Source organism: Euleptes europaea, chromosome 4, assembly GCF_029931775.1.
Source record: "Euleptes europaea isolate rEulEur1 chromosome 4, rEulEur1.hap1, whole genome shotgun sequence".
NCBI lineage: Eukaryota > Metazoa > Chordata > Lepidosauria > Squamata > Sphaerodactylidae > Euleptes > Euleptes europaea.
In genome coordinates this window covers 97,899,719-97,919,580 of record NC_079315.1, presented here as the reverse complement: position 1 = coordinate 97,919,580, position 19,862 = coordinate 97,899,719, and the positions used below count along the sequence as shown (strand labels likewise).

The following is a 19,862-nucleotide window of genomic DNA, read 5'->3' as shown; positions in this document are numbered from 1 at the left end:
ATTTCTTTGTTTCACACTATAAGTCTGCCAGGTCTCACCACTATAAACAGTACTGCATTTAAAATCACAGAGCACAGCACATTTAAAATTCATAAAACTATTCAAAATACCATGGATGCCATCTTATTAAAGTCCTTTTAACTGATTACTCAAATCGGCATATAGTTGTATATGAATTAAAAAGTACCCGCCATTTCCAGATGATGCATGTGTGTGTCAAGCAATCACCATCTTAGAAGATACTGCTTCCTGTGTAAGAGAAGCAGGAATACCTCTTCAAAGAAGGTACCCACCTTCTTTGTGTAACTAGAACTAATTACTAATAGATTTTTTTCTAAGTACTGCCTGGCTAATCAGAGCCATCTATTAAGCAAAAAGATTTTAATCCAATTACCCAAAACTGATTAAATTTGCAACCCCACATAATATGAACTGTTAAAGCCACAACTCCTATCAGAATTCATCCCTTTCACTAGTTGAATAGGATTTGCTACAGTAATTTGCTTGAGATAAAGTGGGAAAGAAAAGCTACACCAGTTCTCTTCCCCCAGATCAGCACAGGGAAGGCTGTGCCAATCATTAAGAAAGAGCCAGGATTCTGCTGGATCCAGGGCCTATCTACTTAACCCAACTGTGGCCAATGCCAACAAAGGGGATATATCAGCAACAGTGAAGGTGATGACCGATAACTGCAGGGCAAATATTTTTATTTGCGAGGTATCAGGTTTTAATTCTGTAGAAAATGCTCTTAATGGGCAAGGAGTTATACAGAGTTCTAAAAGGCATTAACACTTCTTCTTTTTTTATTAATTTTTTAATAAATGATACAAAACTAAAAAAAGAAAAAAGTATACATGTATGTAAATAAAAATAATAACATTAAAAAAAGAAAAACATCCAAATAAACAATACAAAGAAATACTTATTGCGCAGTATTATATCCTAAACTAATACAGTTATGTTTACTGTCTATTCAGAAAGCTATCGTGCGGCATACCCATCACCCACCCAAGTGCCCTTCACCATAGGACTTCCGGCGAGATGGTATGGCAGAACCATAAAACATCTTGTTAATCTATTACATGATTAAAATTCATATTAAACTATAATTCGTTAAATATAACTTTAAAATCCGTTTTTGCCAGTTTATCCCAATATGCAACGGCCTTTGACCAAGTATTCTTAAATTCATCTACGTCTTTACCATGTAAAAAATCAGTAATTTTGGCCATCCGCATATAAAACCATAATTTTTCTCTCCATTCTTTAATTGAAGGTTTATTTGTTTGTTTCCATTTTTTAGCAATCGTAATTCTTGCTGCAGCAAAACTATATTGACATATGACTCTGTCAGCTTTGTCTAACTCTTTTTTTGGAATTCCCAGTAAACAAAAAGCAGGATCTTTTTTTATTTTTACTTTTATCAAATTATTTGTTTCATTCAGAACCAAGGACCAAAACCTCTTAATTTTTTTGCAAAACCACCATGCATGCATAAATGTTCCAATATCCGTTCCACATTTCCAACATATCCTCTTTTTTCATTTTACTCAATAGAACCGGGGTTAAATAACATCTATAAAACATTTTATATAAATTCTCTTTAATTTCATTTGCAACAGTGAATTTAAATTTCTTTTTCCATAAATTTTCCCATATTTCCAAATCTATATTATAACCTAAATCCCTCATCCATTTCACCATAACCAGTTTGATCCTTTCCTGTTCTAAATTTATTTCTATAAGTAATTTATAAATCCTTCCTATCATTCCTTTATTCCCCTTAGATAATATAATCTCCAAATTGGATTTAACTTGGTTAAAGCCCAATCTGTTGTCCTTAATAAATATTTCTTTTAATTTATAATACATAAACCAATCTTTAATCTGAAATTCTTCTCGAGATTTCAAAATCCATATACCTTCTTTCTTTCTATCATCTCTCTATAATTATTGCAATCCAAGTTTAAATGTGCACCTCTTCTCAAAAATGCTTCTATAGGATTAATCCATCCGGGAGTTTTTGTTTCTAGAGAGTCCTTATATTTATTCCATATTAATAGTAAATTTTTCCTAATGATATGGGAATTAAATTCTTTATTTATTTTCTCCTTATCATACCATAAGTATGCATGCCATCCAAATCGTAATTTAGATCCTTCTAATTCTAATAGTTTCGGATTCTCTAAGAGAATCCAATTTTTAATCCAAGTAAAACACGCTGCATGATAATAATTTTTAAATCTGGTAAACCTAATCCTCCTGTTTCTGTTAACTCTATTAAATTATTATAAGAAATCCTGTGTCTTTCTTTACCCCAAAGAAACCTCATTATATCCTTCTTCCATTCTTCAAATATCTGTGTTCCTTTCAAAATTGGTAAATTTTGAAACAAAAAAAGGATTTTAGGCAACACCATCATTTTAATTACTGAGATTCTTCCCCACAATGATAGTGGGATTCTTTCCCAACTTATTAAATCTTTCTTTATCAGTTGCCATTGATTTACATAATTATGTTGATATAAGTTGCGGTTATTATTCAATAGCCATATACCTAAATATTTAATTTTATGTTCAATAGTAAAATCTGTCTTTTTAATTAATAATTGTTGTTGTGGAAGAGTCATATTTTTAACCAATACTTTAGTTTTAACTTTATTAATTTTAAAACCTGAAAGCTTACCATAAACCTCCAGAATTTTTTTTTAACTGTCAATTTGTTGAATCGGATCAGACAAAAAACATACTATATCATCCGCATATGCTTTAAGTTTATATTGATTTCTCCCAATTCGTACTCCAACTATATCATCAGATTTATTATTCAGCAACAATTCTAATACTAATATAAACAATAAAGGGGAAAGAGGACATCCCTGTCTCGTTCACTGCAGGGCAAATCTGAACAATGTGCCGGCTATACTGGCACAGAGTGTGTGTGGACTGTGGTTTCTCACGTATCATCCAGATGATCCCTGTTGTGCTTGAACAACATTTTGGTCATCGCATTGGAGGTCTCGCTAAAATTAATAGGAGTAAATTAAACTAACTCCATATATACAACAGCTTTAGTTATTATTTCATCACTGAACAAATACTTACACTTACAGTCAACATATGCTCAGCAAAACATTTAAATCCTGAGTTCCTGATTGGTTCTAGAACCAATATTCACTTTGGAAAGCAAAGACAATTGTTTAAGGGTCCAGTGGATTGATACGTATTAATTTCAAGATCTAAATTATTCAAGCCTAAACCTGGTTCTTTGTTATTTAATTCACAAGAAAAAAAATGTAATCATAATCCAGTAAGATTTAGTTCTGTTGATTCAGTAAACTACAGTACATTTTTCCAATTTAACTTAGCAGATCATTGTCCTTATCATAAAGTAAACCTAAAGTTACATAATAGTCAAAAATATTGTGGCTAAGACTTTATAAAATGCAGTTAAAATCTGTGTACCAGGAAGTGCCAAGTTGAAGAAAAATGCAGGGCTTTACAGTCATGTTCTACATGTTCCAGGTCATGATGTGATGTCTCTCCCAGTCAATATGGGGAAAGGTTCCCATTCTTCCTACCTTCCCCTCAGTCAGACAATCAAGTGATTTTAAGACAAACAGCTGGCAAGGGTAGGGTTGAACAGCATGTTCTCCTCTCTCCCCGCTGGACATCCACTCAACCTGAATCCATTTGCAATTGCTTTGCAGGATGTCAGCATCAGCCTCAATGTGTGTGTAAAGTGCTGTCAAGTCGCAGCCCACTTACGGCAACCCAGTAGGGTTTTCAAGGCCAGAGACTAACAGATGTGGTTTGCCACTGCCTTCCTCTGCATAGTGTCCCTGGTATTCCTTGGTGGTCTCCCATCCAAGTATTAACCAGGGCAGACCCTGCTTAGTTTCGGAGATCTGAGAAGATCAGGCTAGCATGGGCCATCCAGGTCAGGGCTCAGCCTTAAGGATTCTGTGTATTTTTCAAACAGTTGTCTTTAGCATTTTCAATTTTTGCTCTAAGCACACATTATGGGACCTAGCGCTAATGTTATTTACCCTATATATGTACTGTGGTAGTGCTGGTGGTGCCACCCACCTAAGATCAGGCTAAGGGCCACTGCTCTAGAAGCCCAATGGAACCATGATATGCTTGTATTATAGAAAGCAAAATGCTCTTTTCGTGAAACATTAAACTTTGTAAGAATAAGGTCTACTGCCCTTCATGGGTGTTATACAGAGGGGAAACAAGCTCTCACTACCTAGGAAGACAGTAAAATTTCATACAGGGTTTTCTCAAGGAACACAACAAAAAGTTTAAGCGAACCTACTTACAGCCCAACTGAATTTGAATTCCATAGATGTTCTGTTCAATGTTGCCTGCTACTAAGATGTTGCAAGTCAAAGGAGAAGCCAATGTAGAGGTGTCGTTAAACGTCACACGAGAAGCAGTGCGGTTTATTACGCTATATTGTTCCTTGGGAACCACCTCACTTCTAGTCTTCCAGATTATCTGATCGGCATGAACATTGCCATAAATATTCTTACACGTGTCATTGAGAACACATATTGCTGTGAAATTGGAGCCAATTGGTACCACTGGAGACTCAGGGGTGATTTGGCCACAATGCGGCAAAAGTCCATCTGAAACAAATAAAACTAATTAACTTTGTTTTTATATCTTGTAACAGCATACCGTTATTGGCGTAAGTAAACTGTAAGAATATAATGACTGAAAACAGCAATTGCTACTAAAAGCACCTAGAAATGCTAGGGGGGGAAATAACCTGTCCTGTATTTGACAAAACTGTCTAGAAATTCTAACAGTTTTCCTCACGGCCACCTGTATTTTCTGTTCAGGCTAAATGAGCTCTCCCCCACTGACTTGGAGAACTGCAATGTGTATGCTTCGAGGTTGCTAGTGGTCAAAATACAAGATACGCCAGACATGTGCTGGGTCATGTGTGCGCTACCCAACTCATAGTCACACATGCACTGGAACAGCTCATTTTAAAGAGCACTTGTTCACTTGGTGCTGCAAAGGGTGATACGGAGCTTTCTGATTCCCTCCTATCCTGCCTTCACCAGCGGAGAAGGTGGTTTTGTCGTCGTCCCCCCACACCTCGGTTGTTGCTTCTGCTGGCTCCTTGTCCCCCCCCCTTGCAGTGCCAAGCAAATGAGTACTGTTTAAGGTGTGCTCCCCTGATTCATGCCTGACCGAGAGTTGGAAAGCGCTCCTATGACCCCACATGTGTCTAGAGTATCGTGTATTTCTGCCCCCCAAATAGTGCCAGTATTAGCAGCCGAACTGAAGAGAAACAAGCACTAGTAGAGTGAAAAGGCTGCTGAGAGCATGGTACTAACAGGTATTAATTCCTGTTAATATTAGTGTGAGAGATAAATCACTACAATGATATAAACAAAATTAAACTGGAATCTGACCAAAAGTTTCTAAATCAGAAAACAAGGGAAAAATACAAAAACAGGGCCACAGAACTAGCAATCCTAATCCTGTGCAACAGCATTCCTTAAATGTTCTTAGAATGACAGCTAAAACCTAACATGACTCATTTTCTGTAGCATTCACACAATTAACATAAGCACACATAGCGCAGTCATAATTCTGACTAATTATTCTTACACTTACCTGCAAAGGAGTAAATACTCAGGAGAGTCCATAGAGCTTGCCTCAACCAAATGCATTTTGTGACCATCTTGAATCAAGTCACTGTAAAAATAAATATGTTATGAAGTTTCTCTTTAGCCATTTTATTCCTCCTACTAGGCAGGTTGTGAGTCCCTTCATTTATTAAGCATGAATAATAAGGCTTTGTAAAGAAACTAAAAATACAGGTAAAGTTAGGCAAAGGAAACGAAATATCCACTTGCATCAAGAGATGTGCATAACCAATGCATAAGCTAACATCAGAAGCAATAAGCAGCATTACAAGCAGGCTTCAGAGCACCATAAAAACACTTGTTGGTGGGTGGAGGGAGCAGAGAGGGAATCTCAGGAGCTACAGTGGGGACTGCATATGGTGACTGGGCTGCTTGTGGCTTGGCTCCACAAAGTACCTAAGTAACGCAGCCACCTCTGGCACAAAGCTTGGGCTAATGAGTGCCAAAGAGAAATCCAAGGCGTTATAAATCATCCTCCCTTCCAAAGAAAAGGGTGACCTACCAGAATGACAACAACCTTTCCCTGGTGGTTATATAAGCAAGAAGATGAGCAATAACATTCCAGAGATGTAATGGACCTGGATGGCCCAGGATAGCCTGATCTCGTCAGATCTCGGAAGCTAAGCAGGGTCAGCCCTAGTTAGTATTTGGATGGGAGACCACCAAGGAATACCAGGGTTGCTTTGCAGAGGAAGGCACTGGCAAACCACCTCTGTTAGTCTGTTGCCATGAAAACCCCAAAAAGGGGGTCGCCATAAGTCGACTGCGACTTGACAGCACTTTACACACACCCACACTAGACTTTTATTTATTTTCTACCCTATCCCAGAAGCTCAGAGCACCCTGCAATTTCACAAGGAAAAAAACAACCCACCTAAGGAAGGTAATTTTCTTTATTAGTAGTACTGAATAAGTACAGCCCCCAAATACAGGTTCCCCCCCCCCAGCAACTTAGAGAGCAGTTAGTTTTGGAGATGGGAGGCTCATAAGCTCCCAGAAACTGTCACTCCATTGGCCAACGATGTGACCATGGCACCCTTCTTCTTTTCACTGCTAGGCTTCTTGCTAGGGTACTTGGGCTTTCAGAGCTGGCCCAACCATATGGGTGACTTGGGTAGTCACCTGAAGTTTTTTCTGTGCCTTTGGCTGCACCACGCTCTGAGAGTAGCTGCCTGTCCTCCCCCCTTTGGGCGCCTGTACATGCTCACATATGCTTTTGATATATCATTGGATGTACCTAAAATACAACTTTAGTTTATATCTTGCAGTTTCCTGGAACTCATCTACATGGACTGCGTGTTTCAGCACGTGTAAAAAGAAGTGAAACCATTTTTCTCAGATTGACCAAAGCTACCCTTTTGTATGTCATCCAAATCCCAGGTAGTTACCAACAAGAGACTCACTAACTACCTCATAACTGTTCAATGCTTTCCATTTGTAACAGATGACCTTAAAAGAGGAAGATACTCAAAATGTGTGCCAAGCAGCAGTAACCTCACCCACCAATGCCTTCAAGATTTTTTGCTTAAAATAATTACCTCAATATTGTTTAAAAATATTGTTTTTTTAAAAAAGCAATCCGACAGTAATTCAAGGGAGGAAGGGATTAAGTTTGAGAGTGGGTTTTTCAATAGTACTCTCCTTCTCACTTCAATGACAAAGTCTGTGATCACAACCATGAATTGTGATCATGACCTTAAATGATCATGAACTATCCACCTATTAGACCTTCTGCAGGCAGGTATGGAGCAATATTGAAAGGGCTTAAGAGGGGCAAATGAAAGTGACTAAAATACTATGTAAATCAGGACTTTTAATTAATGAAACACAGAAATTTCATTCACCAGCTGCTTCCCTTACAGCAGAGGTTAGAGAAGTTTATAGGAGAAGCCATGTTTTGCCATGGGCATTTTGTGGTTCAAACTGTTTCCAAAGATTTGTGGTTCAGCTTCATCCTTCCAGTCATAAATCTTGAGTACTGTCATGTTCATGAAAAATCAAATGGACAAAATACTGGTATAGGAAGGATGTCTTCTGTCTTAAGATGACTCCTATCTCAGGATGGCCAAGGTTTGAGATCTGTGACACTTGTTGCAAAGTCTGTGATTTAAAATCAGCAGGTATTTATATTCTAATTCAACACAATACCACAAGTTTTCATCAGAGGCAAAAACACTAAGGGTTCTGGCTCTAGAGCTAAAAGACAAACTGCATACTAAACACTTCAGCCTTAGATGACTTACTATATACACAGATTCAAGAAGCATTGGCATATCAATCTATTTCAGCACAAACAACTGCAGTCTAAGCTTTGTGAGAGAAAAACACACACCAATTTATTGGATGCTTGGAAAAGGCAATGAAGAACTGGAAAATATACAGAAGAGGGTGTTGGAGCACCTTCCCTATGAGGAAAAGCTGAAGAGTCTGGGACTTTTCTATTTAGAAAAGAGACAACTGGGGGGGGTATGGTAGAGGTTGATAAAATTATGCACAGGATAGAGAGAGTTGACAAAGAGAATTTGCTCTCCCTCTCCCAAAATACTAGAACTTGAGGACATCCAATGAAGCTGATGTGCAATTGATTCAGGACAGTTAAAAAGGAAAAACTTCTTTATACAGCAAGTGAGTAAAATGTGGAATTTGCTGCCAGAGGATATGATGATAGCCACAGATATAGACCATGTTAAAAGGAGATTGAATAGATTCATAGAGGATAGGTCTATCAGTAGCTACTAGCCCTGGTGACTAAAGGGAACCTCCACATTCAGAGGCACTCAGCCTGTGAATCCAAGTGCCAGGAGGCAACATCAGGGAAAGGCCTCGGCCTCTATGCCCTGTTGTTGGACCTCCAGAGGAACTAGGACCAGGATGCTGGACTAGATGGACCACTGGTCTGATCCAGCAGGGCTCCACTTATGTTCTTATGCTTACAGGGCTGAAGTTGCCTTCATAACGCTCTCATGCTAAACAGAGCAAATATCACAAATACTTCATAACTCTTGTGACTTCTCATCCAAAGGAAACAAAATCTATTTAAAAACATAACTGGCAACATAAGTCTACCCACTCTCTCTGCTGCAGTTTCCAGCCAGAAAGCAGCAGAGATTTATGTTGGCTATGTGAAGTGCTCCCTGAGCCTTTATTTAGTCTTAAAGAACCACAAGAAAAAAGGGAGATTGACAGAGCTATGCAGACAGCTGACACAGACACTGTATTTTTGGCTAGGAAATAAAGTAAGGGGGATTTATGCTAGCCAATCCATGGTGTTAAATGCTCAAGGAACAGCAAGGTAATAGGCATTTAAAGTGTGTCTATTAAATACCACTATTTCATCTACCTAAATTTTATTTCCATGAAGTGATAAGGCACATATATAAGCAATGAGTGTGGAGGTACTACAAAGTGTATTCATGTTTGGTAGCAAATGGCTACAGATTCTTCCTCTGGAACCACTCCTTTTCTTGCCTGTCTGGCTCATCTGGGGAGGGGCAGTGCCCGTTCTTTCTCCCCTGCCTGCAGAGGAGAGGCAGCAGTGGCACAGCTGGCAGCCATGGCAAAGGAGATGCAGAGGCGGCTCTCGCTCCTCCTCCTCCCCTGCCTTCCTGCCAAGAAGAGATAAGAACAAAGTGGCACCATTCAACTGTGTAATGGGCACAGAGAAATAAACTGCCAAACAAAGGATGATAAAATATGTTATTATGTCTTTCACATTGTGAATCCATCAAAGGTACATGTATCAAGGCCTCAAGGAGAGTTACATAAATAACAAGTCTCCCACAAGCACATTTGGAAATGCGAGGAGTTGAGATTATAGAGGTGTTACCAATGTTGGTTTAATTTATCAAGATAGACTTTAGACGGACGTTCCAAGTTTTTCTCCATTTGTATTGGGGAGTGCTGTTTGTAAAACATTGTGTATGGGAAGAGACTTGATGAAGACATGAAATGAGAAGGTAGTGCCTTCTGTTGTCTTTCCCATAATTATTATAACATTGTATCTCTTGTCTGTAGTTTGAATTGTTAATACAATTTGCATATTTGTGTAAGGTTCACATTTGTGGGAGACTTGTTATTTATGTAACTCTCCTTGAGTTAGAAATATGGAGTTGGGCAGGGTACACTTGCATCCTAACAGAAGCTATCTTTTTAGGAGATATGGAATTTCAGCTTTCTATAATATTTGGCAATGTAACTGTGCTCAGATTTAAGATATGCTCAGATTTAAGATACAAATTCTAAGACCAATACCAATGTTATGTGACTTGCTTACATCACACTGAAGTTGAAAGATTTGCATTTTAATGTTATGTTCTAGTACATCTATTTTCTACTGGGAACCTATACTTTACATTCCCATTTAATAACATATAGGACTGGACAGTCCTAAGAACTTGGCTTTTAGAAACTTTCTGCTGTTATCTCTGAATGCGAGATATCCAATCCTGTCTAAGACTGTCTCCTAACACTGCTGTATATCAATATTTCAGGCCTATGTATAAATCATGGAAATACCTATCTTCTTATATATCGACAAAACAATTACTTCATTTAAAACATACATTATATATGCCACATATACAGCACAAGCCATACCTATTAGTCTTCTAGGCTTTATAAAAATAAGCCCAAATACAGTTCTTTTTAGTACTGGCAAGAGAGAAAGGTTAAGTAACTCAGACTATCACAACAGAGAAGGTGCTTAGAGATCCTTCCCGGACGTAAAATACTATCCACCATATGCACAAAGAAAAATATCAGTGTTACAGAACAGGCAGATGGGAACCCCAATTTGTTTTTGTGCCATTTGTCTTTCGTAGCAATTCAGAGTCAGAAGAAAGTGGTCCTGAATGCCTCTCCCTCCCCCCACTTTCACAGACAGACAAGTGACTCAAGTGAGGTTAAAGGGACCACACACAAGAGGAACTCAGCTCTCATCATGCTCCTGGGCAACAAGCAATCCTCAGCATGTTATTCTGAACTGGCAGAGAGGCAAAAACTCTTCAGGAAGGAAATATGATTCTAACTCACAGCAGCAGCATATGCAGCAGAGTGGAAATCCCCTTACTAGCCACAGTGATGGCCCTACCCTCCTGAGCCTTGAGAAACACTTAATACATTGCCTTTTGATCAGACAAATGAGCAGGAACGAGTTACAAATCGATCGCTCAACCAAATCATGTGATTTTTGAAAGGACCACCAGAGACCTGGAATGGGGGAATAGTTGAATATTTAAAATCAACAATATTAGGCACATTAAGGAGTGCAGAAGAGGATAAAGAATTGTGAAATCCACCCCCCCACACACACACTACAAGCTTTTCTCTGCTTTGATTCTCAACAGCTCTCAAAGACCAGGCCCTTTCCCCCATCTTCTCTTCCTTTAACTACTCTCCAATGTTCTGTGCCTTCTAGAGTAAGGTCAGTTCTCATCAGGCCATTTGGGGGGCTCTTTCCTTTTCTGGTTAATTTACAAAGTCATATTTTGCCATATAACTGGGGAGTCTCACATATACACTGAAAATGCCAACTTTGTAGATTTTGCTGCTGATTTTACTGCTGTCATTAGCATAAGCCACCTACATTACTATTAGATATTGTGATAATTTATATAGCACCATCTATAGCACTTTACTGAGTAACATAAAAAAATCCTTACAACTCTTTGTTCTGCTAACCCTTACCATCTACTACGTCTGGACAACGAGGGAGACAAAGGAAAGAGAAATGGGGATCAAGTGATGAATATGAGCAAGTTCAGCTACAAATAGTTCAGCTTTGTTTCAGTTAGCATCTGCAGGACAGTTTGTATCTGCGGGACCACCACTCCTGGTAATGCTCCCCAGAGAGCAATACTCTCCTCTAATAAAAACAAAGAGTGTCCAGCTGTCCTCAACTAGGGCCAGGGTCTTTTCAGCCCTGGCCCCAACCCTGCGGGACCTTAAACAGTTCCGCAGAGCCTGCAAAACTGAGATATTCCGCCAGGCCTATAGTTGAGGATGGCCACGGTTTCCATCTGTGCTGGCCTCCCTACCCCCCACTCCCCCTTTTTTTCTTTTATTGTTGGTTACCAACTTTCTACGGGGGGGGGGGGGCGCTAGGCTGACTGCCTTGTTATTTCATAAGGTGGTGGCTACACTCTAGACAAGCACCACCTTTGGAATGTTTAACTACTGTTGTTTTTAGAACAGCTAAATGTATATCTATTGGATTATGTATTTTATAGCTTTATTATATTTGTATGTTAACACTTGTTGGTAGCCACCCTGAGCCCGGGGACAAGATAAAAATCCAATAAACAAACAAGCAAATAATGACTGGAGTGCACAACAGAAGTGATACAAGTGCAGCACACACCTATAGCTCCACTGTAGTGAACCCATGCCTTAGTTGTGCCACCTCAGACTGCACACAGGGCTCACTTTATATGGAGGAACATGTATTCAACAAATTAATTCCTTGCATATAGAATTACAGACAACAGGGAGAAAATTTTTAGCCATTATTCTTAACACCTAGTTTTGTGAAAGATGGGGATTTCTTTATGCATTCACTGGCATGCATTCAGTCATATGATGCCCATCTGTAACCTGAGCCATACTACACGCTACACTGAAAGATCCACGACTGATCACTCAACTTTAAAACAAAAAACAGTTGTGGGAGACTAGTAAGTTGACTGGGGAAATGGCAGTGGAAGGGTTAAATGCTCCTACACTGCTTCCCCAATTAAATAAATAGTGCCCTCTCTGCAAGCTGCACTGAAGTAAACACATGCGCACACACCAAGAACATGTGTAGATCAATCACATATCTCCCAGTGTAATTTATTTAAAATATTTTATCCCACCTTTCTCCATATAGCAATGTGATATTTTGCTCTGAAGTGATATAGCGTGGATACAAGAACAGAAGAGGAGCCTAACAGCACCTTAAGAATTTATTTGAGCATCCAACAGATTTATCACCTTGTGAACTCAGATGCGAAGGAGACAGACTCATCAGTATTTCGGAACGGAGAAGTGGGGTAAAATATCCAGAGTAAGCAGTTGTGAGGCTAAAGAGATAATAGAAAGACCCTCCCAGTCCAATAACAGATGAGGGCCTTATCCTGCTGGATCCAAAGGGCAGTAGGGAAAGAGAGGGAGGCAGCACCGGAAGGCAGATCAGGCCCTGCTCACATTACTCCTCTCGTCCTATTTATTACCTGCTATTTAGTCCAGAAGAACCACCATCCCCTCGAGTCGATAAGAACCCTCGATTTCTCACCAAACAGGCGAGAACGGGGGAAATCTCACCTTCTGCGACCCGATATAAACGTGTTGCTGGAGGAGGCATTAGAATTTGCCCGCAGAAAAGAGCAAGAGTCCAGTAGCCCCTTAAAGACTAACAAAATTTTATTTTTATTATTATAAACATTTAATCTTACAATAAAAGAAAAGAGCAAGAGTCCAGTAGCCCCTTAAAGACTAAATGTTTATAATAATAAAAATAAAATTTTGTTAGTCTTTAAGGGGCTACTGGACTCTTGCTCTTTTCTTTTATTGTAAGATTAAAATTTTATTTTTATTATTATAAACATTTGTTAGTCTTACAAGAAAAGAAAAGAGCAAGAGTCCAGTAGCCCCTTAAAGACTAACAAAATAGCTTATACCCTGCCAGAAAATTTTTTTGTTAGTCTTTAAGGGGCTACTGGACTCTTGCTCTTTTCTACTACTGCAGACAGACTAACACGGCTACCCACTGTGAATTATCTTACAATAAAAGAAAAAGGGGGAAAAAACCCATAGATATAACATTACTAAAAAAACCAAACCAAATACTAATGATACAAATTATTTAAAAAAAAACCCCAAAAAAACACTAAACAGTGCTTTTTAGTTTTTTTTAAAGACTAACCCATTTTTAGTCTTTAAGGGGCTACTGGACTACTGCTCTTTTTCTATCGCTAGTGACAGACCCTAACCCGTCGTGATCTATCCCCATAGAATTTACCCGTAAGGCTTCGCCCCGCGTCTCGTCGGAACCGGCCTGTAACGCGTGCACAGCCCCTACGCGTGTCGCTCCGTTCAGACGCGTCTCCGGGAGGGAAGGAAGCCCCCACACATAAAACCCTTCTGCCGTGCCAGAGTCACGTTTCTCAAAAAGTTCCGGCGGGCTCTCAAACGCGTGGGAAGCAGCAAAAGGCGAGTCGGCGGAGACGCCCCCTCAGCGGGGACCGGCGGACGTCGCGCGACTCGCTCCCCCCAGGACCCACGGGCAACGCGGCCGCCCCAGGCAGGCGAACGTCCCTCCCCCAGCAACGGCTGTTCCTCCAGGCCCTTTCCCGACGGAAGGTGCCGCCCCCTCCCCCGACAGCTCACCTCCCGGCCGGCCGCCACGTTCCACGCGAGCCCGGAGGCGGCCGCGGGGCCCCCCGACCGTTGGCCGGGCCTCTCGAAACCGCAACAGCCACCTCGCCTCAGGCGCCTCCCCGCACTCTGACTGACTGACAGCCCGCTCCCACAGCCCCAGCGCCTCGCGCCGGCCGCCATTGGTGGGCAGGGCGGTGACGTTCGCCCCCCGGGGGCGTGGCAGACGGGAGAAGAGGCGCTTCCCGTAACGGGCCTCCGGCTGCCGGGATCGCTGGGCCCTGGGCGCGTCGAGGGAGCTTCCAGGAGAGGGGGGGGAGGGTTCGCGTCCGATGCGGCGGTCCGCGCAGCAGCCAGGGCGCCTGCGCGCAGGAGACGGAGGAGTGTCCCCCCTCCCCCCTCCCCTGTCCCCCCTCCCCCCCTCCCCCCCGTGTTAAACCCAGGAGAAGAAAGATGACAAGCGGTTGTGCTCTCCGCTCCCCAATCGGGAAACCAGTTGTGCTTTTCCAGGTGTTTGTACGTGGGGTCGTACATTTTGCAAATGTAGATCGTGGTGTCTTGGAAAGAAGCCCTATTTTATCTATCTGTCTGTCCAATCTAATCTGTCTATCTATCTAATCTGTTGTATCTAATCTGTCTGTCCTTCATAGAATCGGGCAAGAGTCCAGTAGCACCTTAACGACTAACAAAAATATTTTCTGGTAGGGCAGGAGCTTTCGTGGAGCCACAGCTCGCTTCTTCAGATACCTGAAGATATCTGAAGAAGTGAGCTGTGGCTCACGAAAGCTCATAACCCTGCCAGAAAATATTCTTGTTAGTCTTTAAAGTGCTCCTGGACTCTTGCCCTTTTCTACTACTGCAGACAGACGAACACGGCGACCCACTGTGAATTATCTTCATAGAATCAGAGAGCAGCTGGAGAGCCGCTGCTGGTCTGAGTAGGCAATACTGATTTTCGTGGACCAAGGGCCTGATTCAGTATAAGGCAGCTTCATGTGTTCATGTGAAACAACATGAGGTAGGTGAGGCTAAGAGAGCTGTGATTAGCCCAAGGTCACCCAGCTGGCTTCGTGTGCAGGAGTGGGGAAACCAACCCAGTTCACCAGATTAGCCTCCACCGCTCATGTGGAGGAGTGGGGAATCAAACCTGGTTCTCCAGATCAGAGACCTCCGCTCTTAAACCACTACACCATACTGGTGTCGTATATAAATTATAAATATATAAATATTATTAAAATTGTAAATATATAAATTAATATGCACACACACAAATATATATATGCACACACACACTCCTGAAATGTCCAGGGAGGCCATATAACAACATTTGCAAACTTCTCTGCTAAAGAGAAAATAAAAAAAAAGAGAAGAAATTGTGGTTGGCAGCAGAGGAAATAATAGAGAGTCATAGGAAGAAGTGGAGAAATGACAGGAAAACCCCAAAAGGAACAACAAAAGGAAAGATATGAGGAAATATATACATACATGACAAGGATCAGGCTACATATCCCAAGCTACTTTGAACAAGCCCTAAGGCTTAGGGAATGGATATCATTCGTTCATGTGTTTTTATGGTCTGTTCGCATTTCAGGAACTCTACATAGAAATTGTCCTTCCACATTCTTGTGCAAGCAAGGTGGACCTTTTCATTGCACAGAGGCTATTGCAGGGGGAAGGGAGAATTTTTTTATTTTATTACATTTGTACCCCGCTCTCCCCAACCCGAAGGTTGGGTTCAGAGCGGCTTACACAGTCTAAAACACAATAAAACAATAACCCATTAAAATGATTTAAAATAGCCCAATAATAGCCCATGGGGGCTCCTTCCATTTAGTCCGTAAGGTTCAACCCATTATATACAATTCTGGTTCCAGTAACGTTTCAGTGACATCTCATTATAATAAGTCGCATCATGATATATTATACTTTTTGCAAATGGAAACTCAGTTTCCTGCCCTCCCTTTAAACCCAACAGAAATATTGATCCTGAGCCAGCTAAAGAGGTTGAGCACATAAATAGGATTGTGTGCAATTCAGACGCAGCTTGTAACATGGGCGGGGGGGAGGAACTTTGTGCTTGCAGATTTTTAAAAATATTTTGGATCTTTCTGCAAACTTGGGAATCCTTTATCCTAGTAGTTTGTGGCTCTGGGCAGATTGTTTATCCTTAATGGGGATGACCTATTGTAGGCCCACATGAATGTGCAAAAAAAAGTTTTCCCGTCATTGTAGCTTAGTGTATATTTTGAAGCAGATATTTTGAAAACTATTTGGCTGGGCATGGTGCCAAGACGTATGCGAGAGACTCATGTATTTGGTGTGTCCACCATCATACTACAAACATCTTGGGCATTAACGTACATTGACTGTATGAGTATCATTCCAACAAAGGATGTAACATTTTATTTATTTGTACCCCACCCTCTCCTGGCGAGCATTATACAACCACTTTGCCCTAGTGCTATGAACACATTGTAATAAACCACAGATGCTATAGACTCTGGCTTTCAAATATAGGATCTGAGCCTCTGGGCATTTCTTTAACATGTTTCTTTTGCCAGATACTTGAGGAGTTTATCCATAAGCATTTATTTTCTTGGATTTCTTTCCTGTTCTTTTCCAAAGGAATAATTTTGAATTTCTTTGTCTGATTGTCTATAAAGAGCAAAAGCACATTTGGTCAGCTAATAGTTCAAATTCAACGTTCATATTTTGTTTTGAAGTGAAGAGTCTAACTGAATAACTACTGAGAGTCTATTACTTTTTTTTTAAACAAGGTGATCATTTCTTGCTAATTCAAATCACAGACATTTTGTATGAAATCGGAGCAAATGTCGATTTTGCTGCAGCTATGTAGATGAAGTCAATTGGCTTGAGTTGAGAATGGTGTAACTTTACTTATCATTGCACTGCCAATGTTTGTAAATATAGATGTTCCGCAATTCTAAGGTCATCCAAAAAGATACCAGCTACTGTTGTACTATTAATCTGTTGAGGTTGACAGTAATATGTAACAGAGATACTCAAAAGATTAAAGCAAATAACTTTTCTTTAATTTTTTTGTGTGTATTTGAAAGTCAATTAATAAATAAAGCTTAAGGTGACCTTCAGAACAAGTACCAAAACATGGAATGGTAAAATCCCATCCCATAATGACTATAAGTAGCATTCATCTAGAGGGTGATCTTAAATTTAGACCCTTAATTATGTAACACCCATTTGTATATATTTATGTAATATTCATTTGGTTTCAGTCACTTCTTTATTTTGGGAGAATGAATGTGCATGCTATTAAGATATCTGTAGAACTAGAGCTGTTAGCAAGGTAACTTGCTTCTGGGTCGTGACCAAAGAGCTAGATCAGATTCTCCCATATATAGTCTCAGAGGTTCAATTCCTACCCTTCTATCATAAAACAAAGTTCAGTGGCATCTTAAGGACTGACAATATTTATTTCATAATGAGCTTTTGTGAGTCACAGCTCACTTCTTCAGATATCCCTCTTTCACGTATAGGGTTACCAGCACTCCAGGTTTGGCTTGGAGTTTCCTGAACTCCAGGTTTGGCCTGGAGTTCTGGAAATACAACAGATCTCCAGAAATCAGTTCCCCTGGAGGAAATGGAGATTCGCCTTAATCCTCTGAAGCTATGGTATAATGTAGATGGGTATACCAGCATCTAGATGTGCCCTGGAGGTCCCCCAGAATTGTTGCAACTGATCTCCAGAGATTAGTTCCCCTGGAGGAAATGACAGCTTTGGAGGGTGGATTCTGTGGCAACACATCCCTGCTGAGCTCCTCTCCATCTCCAAACACTGCCCCCACATCTGCAGGAATTTCCCAAGCCAAAGTTGGCAACCCTAACCATAGAGAGTAGGAGAAACAGAAGCCCTAGTGCAACATCACATCCCCACCAACCTCCCTCCTCTTACCAAGCTCTGCCCTCCCCAGGCACCACCCCCAATTGACCACTGTATTTGCCTTTAGTTGCTGCCAGGTTCTTTGGGATCTGTTGTTTTTTTTGGGGGGTGGGGCTGAAAAGCAAGTTAAAATACAATAATGCATAACTAAGACAGCCATCTTGATGTAGTGGTTAACATCAGTGGTTTGGAGTGGTGGACTCTGATCCGGAGAACCGGCTTTGATTCCCCACTCCTCCACATGAAGCCAGCTGGGTGACCTTGCACAAGTTCTCTTAGAGCTCTGTTAGAGCTCTCTCAGCCCCACCTACCTCACAGGGCGTCTGTTGTGGGGAAGGGAATGCAAGGCAATTGTAAGCTGGTTTCATTTTTCCTTAAGTGGTAGAGAAAGTTGGCATATAAAAACCAACTCTTCTTCTGTTTCATATTTAGCCAGAAAGCTGGGAGGAAAAACACTAGGTGCCGGAAAAAATATTGTAACTAGCTTATTGTGACAAAGCATTCTTGACCCTTTGGCTTCAGGCTTTCAGTGTTGTTGACTGTTGTTGTACTCCTTGATCCTTGGGCTTGCAATACTAGACTTATACTCTCATTGCTCCACATGTATAACAAGAGGCTCTGGGAAGCAACTTAGTGGAGTCAGAATCATGCGGCAGTTCCCGGGCTCCAACCTTTAACTTTATGGTCCTGGCTTCCTGCCCCATCTTTTCTGGCTCAGTTCCTGTGTCACTTACAGTCCTGTTTGTCTCTCCTCTTCTTAATCATGTCCTGAGCCACTCATCGATCCCCACCCTCTTCTACTTGGCTTGGCCCACTAGTTTCTGGCCTGTCCCCTTAAACACCCACCCCTAACTTTGCAGCTGTTCTCTGGCTTTGTGTGGTCAGTCGTTCCTGACCACTGCCTTTGATTGAACTTTGACTTCAATGTTGTTGGGGGACTGCAGTCCTGCACACGCTCAGTAGAAAGTAAGCTGCTGAAATCTATGAAACTTATATCTGAGTAAACATTAATGCTGCCAACTCAATGTTGGGAAATTTTGAAGCATACATCGATGGGGTGTGGAATTCTCAAAACTGAGGATCTGACTGTATTAATGCAGAGGAGTGTTATATTCAAACTAAGCAAATGCATTTTTTGCATGACTTACACTTTTGGACTGCGTTGGTGTTTCTTTTGAATGGCGCATTAAAGAAAGCCCTGCTGCTGTCGTGTTGAGAAAGCTGCATTTTGGTAACTGGAAGCCCTGTCACAACTCACCTTCGAGCATCCAACAGGTTGCTTCTCCTCGACTCCTTCCAGCATAGGGTGATGCCTAGTAGAAGCAGCATTGTGAGTGAGGCCCTGTTCTTTTCCCACCTGTCTTTCCAGGTGAGAAAATGTCAGGTTACAGGGGTCATAGTTGCACATAATGTGGAAGATCTATGGAATAATGCAAACAACTCAACTTCTATGGAAGTTGAGTTGTTTGTACTATTGGGAAATCATGCTGTCAGCTGTTGTCTCCTACCATTAAAGAAGAAAGTAAGGCCTAAGTATAACACAAATGTTGGTGGGAAAAGAGGCCCCATGATCCTGAACGCAACCTTCAGCATGAATAGGAAGGAAATGTGCCTCAGCTCCTCTTTCTATTTTTGTGTGAAGTATCAATCTAAAGACTGAGCCAGTGAGGACTGCATAGCAAAACAGTTTCCTGAGAAGGGGCCACTTTGTTCAGAACCCTGAAGAGTGTGGGCAAGCCAACGGAAGCCAACTTTTGCATGCCCTGTAGCAGATTTTCTGCACAAACAACATTTTTGGGGGACTTTGGCTTTCCAGAGTTTTGACAACTGGGGCAGAGAATCCCCCCCCCCCAGATTAAAATTGGAGGCGTGCTTCACCGGTCTCTCCATATATCTACATATAATTTTCTCAGCCAGCTTTAT

At 41.1% G+C, this 19,862-nt stretch overlaps 1 protein-coding gene across 1 annotated transcript in view; it reads right to left on the bottom strand.

Annotated features, from left to right (window-relative positions):
* Positions 1 to 19,268, bottom strand: part of IL6ST (interleukin 6 cytokine family signal transducer) — a 46,768-nt gene extending 27,500 nt beyond the window's left edge. The window contains exons 1-3 of the mRNA XM_056849037.1: positions 19,198 to 19,268; positions 14,033 to 14,319; positions 4,325 to 4,648 (exon numbers count right to left, since the gene is read on the bottom strand). Coding sequence (XP_056705015.1) covers positions 4,325 to 4,648; positions 14,033 to 14,319; positions 19,198 to 19,268 — 682 coding nt within the window. The remainder of the gene's footprint in view (positions 1 to 4,324; positions 4,649 to 14,032; positions 14,320 to 19,197) is intronic.
* Positions 19,269 to 19,862: the final 594 nt, after the last annotated feature.